This window comes from Corvus kubaryi, unplaced genomic scaffold, assembly GCF_017639235.1.
Source record: "Corvus kubaryi isolate FWS band 111438036 unplaced genomic scaffold, C.kubaryi_AGA036_p1.0 split3-131, whole genome shotgun sequence".
NCBI lineage: Eukaryota > Metazoa > Chordata > Aves > Passeriformes > Corvidae > Corvus > Corvus kubaryi.
In genome coordinates, this window is record NW_024582083.1 from 164,821 (window position 1) to 172,099 (window position 7,279).

The window sequence follows — 7,279 nt, forward strand, 5'->3', positions numbered from 1 at the left end:
CCGTGCAGCGCTGAAATACCGGGCTCCAGGGCCGCCTGGAGCAGTCTCCCGAAATGCGCCCGCCCTGCGGCCCCGGCCCCGCCGAGCGGGCGGCGACTGCGGCAGCGACGGAGGCACCCCCAGCCCCGGAGGCCGGCCCTCGGCCGCGGGCGAGTCCCGGCGCCGCCGCAGCACCCGCGTAAGCTGCGCCGCCAGCCCGGGGGGCTGCGCGCCTCCCCCCGCTCCCGTGAAGCCGCGCTCCGCCCGCCCGTGCCGGAGCCGTGAGTGCGGACCGGGGCCGCCCTCCTGCCCCCGGGGCGCCCGCAGCGGGACACGCGCGCAGGTAACGCGGGGCGGGCGCGGCGGGCTCGGCGCAGCTCTCCTCCCCTCGCGGGGCGGCCGCGCAAGTTTGCGCAGGGCCCCGCCCTGGCACCGGGTGTCGGGGATGGGGAAAGCACATCAGCCCGGGGAGGGGTGACGGTGTCGCGGCGGCCGCGGGGTGCCCGGGGTTCGGGCTAAGAGCGGGTGCGTGATTTCGGTCGCGGGGCGGTGCGGGCGTGCGGAGTGGTTCCCGAAAGAAGCGTAGAAAGGCAAAAATAACAGTCGTTCCCGTTTTGAGGTGGTTTGGTGCTTTTGCCTTCGCGAGCCAGGAGCTGCTGTGCTCCCTGGAAAAAAAAATGTAGCCATGCTTTTCAAGTTTTCTGTTCTGACCAGCAATTAGCCTATTATGTTCCATAGCCTTTCCTTGGAGGTGGACGTACAATCTTATTAGTTGGCTTTGGCATAATTTGGGAAGTTGTATTCTTGTTTTCCAGGATAATGTTGCAATTCGTTTGGTGAGCCACAGAAATAGGCATACCATTAATACGTACAAAAATCGTTTTTCTGGACTTCTGAAGTAAGTTCAATCTGTTGAATTCTCCCAGATTCTCAGGCTAGTTTTTGCTGCTGCACATTATGAACAGGAGTATCAGAATCAGCCGCTTTTCATCTGTAGCTTGTGTTGTAAATGCAACACTTCGGTGGTTTCAGATTTTGTCTCCGATGTTATCTCAGTCTGTATTGATGTGAGGGCATTATGTCTCAGGTTGTAACAACACAACTCAGTGCTTTCCTAAAGCCTTGGTGGTCGTGCAGTAACCGCCACTCATACTAACTACTTACATCTGTGTAGATGTTTAAAAACCTTCTCTGACTTTTTTCTATGCAGTCTTGATACCGCTCCTGTATTATGAGGGCAGAAAGGTTGCACTTCTTATGAATTTACACATTTTGCTTCCTCCCTGTATGTGTTCACCATGGGATTACGGGGTTTTTGTTTCTTTGGGATTTTTTTGTGGGTTTTTTCTGGCTGGTTTGTTCTTCTTTTAGCACAGAAAAAGGTCACCCAAGACTGTGAATCGTTCACAGCTATAAAGATTAATTGCCCTGTTACAAGGATTGAACTGACTGGACTATACAAGGACCAGCCAGTCAGAGATAATAGGTATTAATATTGTGGGATATAAGCTCTTATCCATGAATAAATCTTAATATAAGTATCTCATCTAATTGAAGGAGCATTTCCTGAAAAAACAATTGCCTTTAGAGGATGATGGTGGCCTGCCTAACTTTTGTGTTCTTGAAAATTTCCCTTTAAATATATAGAGAAATAGAAATATCCAGCCTACTAACTGTCCTAAATTATGATTTGGGGATTTTGTGATTTAAGTGATAGCTTTCAGTTAAAAAATTATGTTAAGTACAAGATATTAAACATGTTAAATTAGCACAGGTTATCTGGTGCTTCTACCTCAGCTAAATGTTAACTGCAATCATTTGGCTCTTACAGTACATATTCAAATCTACCTTGGATCCTGCCACAAAACTGCTGTCTCTACTGCCTTGTGCAGCCCAGCCTCCTGCCTCAAGCATTCCACTGAAACTAAAGGAGACCTACGCAAACCCACACAGAGCTCATGGGTATGAGCTCACACAGGTGTAGCTTAGCACAGTCGGGAATGTGTGGTATGCAGACCAGCATTACAGAATGGGGACTTCATTTGCTTGACTGATAGATGCAGGAGATGAAAGTTATCCCACTTTTGGAGCTAACAGCTAGAAAAACTCCAGCAGATACCTTCAGATTGACTAAATATGAGCTTTGAAAACAGGTGCAAGAGCAACCTGGCATGACAGTGCATTTAGTTTAGAAATACACTTCAAATATGAGGAGAAGGTTTTGAAAAGAAGCTGTATTAATTAATTCTGTTTTCCACAATGGGATTTTCAGGAATTTCCATTTCCCTGAAAGTTATGGCCACGTGCTGCACTGGGATTGACCAACCAACATGAGGGAGGGTGAGCGAATCTCTGAGAACAGAAGCAGCTGTTAAAACAAAGCAGGAAGATAAATGCCAATAAGTGCACACAGCCCTGTGAAATCAGTGGAATGATGAGTTTGGGGACTAGAGATCAATGATATGGGAAGAAAACTTCTGTTGGCATCTTTACTGCCATTGGCACTCAGACTGACAGTAACTGGTTTCTTTTTGAGCAGGAGAGAAAGCTCACAGAGCAAGAGATCCACTTGGTATGTTTTGAAATTAGGGGGGAAAGTCTGCTTTCATTTTACACATCCAAAATGAAAATAAACTTCTCTTTGGGCATTTTACAAAGGGGACTTGTGTCAGCGCAGCAGTTCTCTGTTGAAACCCGCAGATTCCACTGTTATTCCTTCCCTCTCAGTCTTTCTGTCACTCTGTAACTGTGACAATAGGAAGATGGTGCAGAGGGGTTTCTGTGCACCTCAGACTCTTGTGGTGCCATAAGGTCTAGCCAGGGTCTGAACAGATCATGTTGTTAATTCTTCCAGTGCTCCTTCCTCATGGAAATGACGACACGTGGCAGGGAAAGGCTCATCTTATCTCTCCCGCAAGGCAGAAGGCAGCCATAGCACAGAAGGAATGGAGCTGGCAAGCCCATGCTGGACTTCTTCAGTATTGATGCCTCTCAGCAGAATGTCTACTTCAGAAAACCTGAATATTCACTTTTTGTTCTTAAAGAATTCTATTAAAAACACAATGAACCCTTCTTCTAAATCCATACTGCCAGAGCTGTATGTGGAGGTGTAGAAATACACAGAACCTGGCAACAGTCTTTCACTTAAACCTCTTCAAGAAGAACTCAGTAAACATTAATTTATTAAACATGTTACAGTATAACAACACATAAAATTTTGTTTCTTGGTCCTATTCTTAGCATTATATTCCCTTTTCCAGGGCAAAAGTAAAAAACTTATGTAGAGTCACACTTAGGGAATAGAAAGAAATTTCAGCAGATTTTGGAAGTCACTGTGGTGCACAGATCATAGCATTTTCAGTTGGTTACTAGCAATTCAGAAATTAGCTCAGAAAAAAATAAGTAAAAAGCTATTTACTTCATCAGCTAAGAGTTGTATAAAGAGAAGCCTGCCAAAATGAAAACTTCTGGTGTTATCAATATAGAAATAGAGAGATATGATCACTTACAGACTCTCTACTCTGGTCCTTTAAAGTTGGTCCAGAGGCAAAGGTAGTCTCAGATAGCATTGTTTGTCTGTTGTATAGTTTTCCACCATTTCATTAGAGACTAGCAAAAATTGAACAAAAATAATATGCATTAATGCCTCTCTGCTCATATGCACACAATTATAATATTTAGGTTACCTAAATTCATGTAGTCAGTTCTTAATTCTATTTTAGCTGTTAAAAAGCACTCTAACATTGAGGGAAATTGGCAAGGCTGACTTCTTTTCACCTCTTTCCAACACATTATCCGCAAGATTTATATATATATATATATACTTCCCCCCCCCCCCACTCTTACTTGAAGGACCTTCTCATCACAATACAGTGAATATTCTCAGGTTATTTTATGGTTTGAGCTTCCCTTTGGCTCACAGGGAATGATATGAAGGAGGGAGCACATCTGAATGTGTAGAGGGAACCAAATAATATTATTGCACTTTGAAGGTGTCAGCATGGTACATACAGCTCACTGAGAATTGCTACAGTCTTGAAGAGGCCTTTTTTAGATGACAGGTTTAGTCTTCTGCTCTATTTATCTATGCTTTGGGTTTGTACATCTTTTTTGTTTTCTCTTATGTAAGATTTCTAAACATCAAGCAATTTTGTACAGGACATTGGCACTCTGGGGAATTTTGACTTTGAACCTCTAGTACACACAGGTGTTTAAGGTAAATTGAGGTTTGAACTGAATTCTCATGTCTTTCTCTTTGTTCTAAAGTGAAGACTAATATATGAAGATTCAGTGGGCAGAATAACTTTGTGCTGAGCTAGGTTTAACACTAGATGATTCTGTGCTGAATAAGAAATTTCACTGAATTTTCAAATGGCTGTGTGGAGTTTGCTTCCAGTTAACACTGTCCTCTCTGTATTGCATCCAATTACTTTAGGTATTTTGTAGGTAGTTTTCCTTTCTGCTTGAGCACCAGTTAAACTATATTCAGCACTTAGTAGAAGATGTTTTCTATACACACCAGATTAGGAAATTCATCTTGGATCACTGACAGCGCATTTCCTGATCCTTTTTGAAAGCTGTCACCTATTTTGTGTTAGTTCTATACTAGCAAGGTAAGAAATACTACTGCAGTTGTTAGCATATGTATTTTCAGGTGCCCTCTTTATAATTTGCAATGATATAATGATTAGGCATCTGCCCAGATGGTGACTGTCATTTCCTTGCTCATCTCAATGGGCTGTTATTCACATGAGTAATCTCACTGACTCGAGGTGTATTGCTTTTGTAGCTAACTGTTCCCTCACAGAAAGCCTGACAATGTGTTCTGTAGCAAAGCATAGCTAAAAGGCAGCATCATAATGCAGACCTTTAGACTGCCATTTTCCCACATCAGCATCTAGGTAGGAGGCTTAGGTGTGCTGAACACCAAATGATAAAACCTACTTAGCTAATTCACATTGACCTGAAGTTATGCAGGATCTGCCTCACAGTAGAATAACATCATTAGTAATTTATTTGCATTGAGGTGATACAAGTTAAATTTATGAACTTTTACATTTTGATGAACAGTAATATCATCATTTCTTCAGATGCTAATTAATGCCTTTCTTGTTCTAAGCAGGACTGTAAAATGGATTTAGGATTCAAAGACCATAACAACAGGACACACACCAAGAACACCTCTGCTACAACAAAGAATTTTTCTGCCTGGGAAGACTATAAGAGTAGTGTTGATGACATGCAGTACTTTCTTATTGGGCTGTACACACTTATAAGTCTGGCTGGCTTTGTGGGAAATCTGCTTATACTAACAGCCCTACTAAAGTGCAAGCAGAAGACAGTAATAAACATTCTCATTGGAAACTTGGCCTTTTCTGACATCTTGGTTGTGCTGTTTTGTTCACCTTTCACACTGACATCCATCCTGCTTGACCAGTGGATGTTTGGCACTGTCATGTGCCATATAATGCCCTTCCTCCAGTGTGCGTCAGTCCTAGTTTCAACTCTGATGTTAATATCTATTGCTGCAGTCAGGTACCGTATGATAAAGTATCCCCTCTCTAGCAATCTCACAGCAAAACAAGGCTATTTCTTAATAGTGATCATTTGGGCCTTTGGCTTCACAATTTGCTCCCCTCTGCCAGTTTTCCATAAAACCGTGGACCTCAGCAAAACTCTGAAGTTAGAGGGACTGGAGAACAGGCTGTTGTGCATCGAGTCGTGGCCTTCTGATTCCTACAGGATTGCCTTCACGATAGCCTTGCTGTTCATGCAGTACATCCTGCCGCTGGCGTGCCTGACCGCCAGTCACACCTGTGTCTGCAGGAGCATAGGCGCTAGGCTGTCAAACAAGGAAAACAAGTTTGAAGAAAAGGAGATGATAAATCTAACTCTTCACCCCTCTAGGAGCACTGGCACGCAGGTGCAACCCTCCAGATATTCCAGGTGGAGCCGTGCCTTTGGCAGAAGGCACCACAGAAGATACAGTAGAAAGACTTCAAGTGTGATGCCAGCTATTTCAAGGCATCATCAGGAGACTCATTCCAGAGATCTCCCAGAAACCTCTGACACAGAAAAAAGCCAGCTCTTTTCCTCCAGTAAATTCATCCCTGGGATCCCTATCTGTTTTGAAATGAAACCAGAAGAAAATACAGAGATCCAGAACATGATTACAGTATCCCACTCCATCGCCAGAATTAAGACAAGATCAAGGAGGGTTTTTTGCAGACTGACAGTCCTAATCCTAGTTTTTGGCTTCAGTTGGATGCCTCTTCACCTTTTCCACATTGTGACAGATTTTAATGCCACTCTCATTTCCAACAGGCATTTTAAATTAGTATATTGCATATGCCATTTATTGGGTATGATGTCCTGCTGCTTGAATCCCATCCTCTATGGGTTTCTTAACAACAGCATAAAAGCTGATTTAATATCCCTTATTCCGTGCTGCCAAATACCATGATTTTATGTGCCCCAAGATAAAGTAAAACAAACAAATATGGCTTTCAAGCCTAGTGGCGTGTACAGCTGTAAAAGCTAAATTAGTTTAGATAAGTTTAGTTAGTCTGACTTGGTTGTGATTAGTAGCATTTTTTTGTGGATGGATAGTGCTATGGCTGCATGTATTTCTTGCATTGGGCAGAAATATATGCATATGTTATATTCTTTTATCTGTTACATGTAGGAAATCATGCCCAGTGTACAAAACCAGAAAATCATTTTCATTACCCAAATTGTTGGCAACTTGTACTTTGGAATTATACAGAATATATAATGAGTAATAAATGTGAGACAGACTACTTAGACATATCAGTATTAACTGTCATAAAATATAATAAAATACATATCATTTACTAAATAATTATTGTTGAGACTATTTCAGTGCCAACTTTGACTGTTTTCTAATATAATTAAATATCTCTTTCTGGATGTGATTAGGAAAATATTTTTTCTTAGCTCTTTGACACATAGTTTGCAATATCTTTGCGAGATGCTTTGCTGTTGATTCCTAAGTTGCCTTATTCCCTGGAATGGGTTTGAGGGTTGTTGTTCTTGTTTTGATTGTTTCCATCTCACTGTATTTATCCAGTACAACCTATCTCTGATTTCCTCAGGTAATTTTCACTCTGGCTTGTCATTTTATGTAATTTTCATCCAGCCTGAATTTATCTAGTTATATCTTTATTCTCACAGTGATGACACCCCTGAACATACAACACATTTCTGATCAGAGTAAGCCTTCATTGTCTAAACAAATGATAATGGAAAGAAAAAGAAAGTGGAAATGTGTCAGGAATTT

At 42.1% G+C, this 7,279-nt stretch overlaps 1 protein-coding gene across 1 annotated transcript; it reads left to right on the top strand.

The window, feature by feature from the left end:
• Positions 1-7,258, top strand: NPY5R (neuropeptide Y receptor Y5). Its single transcript, XM_042014971.1, has 2 exons — positions 1-322; positions 5,102-7,258. The coding sequence occupies exon 2, from the start codon at positions 5,111-5,113 to the stop codon at positions 6,440-6,442; it is 1,332 nt and encodes a 443-aa protein (XP_041870905.1). The 5' UTR covers positions 1-322; positions 5,102-5,110; the 3' UTR covers positions 6,443-7,258.
• The last annotated feature ends 21 nt before the right edge of the window (positions 7,259-7,279 follow it).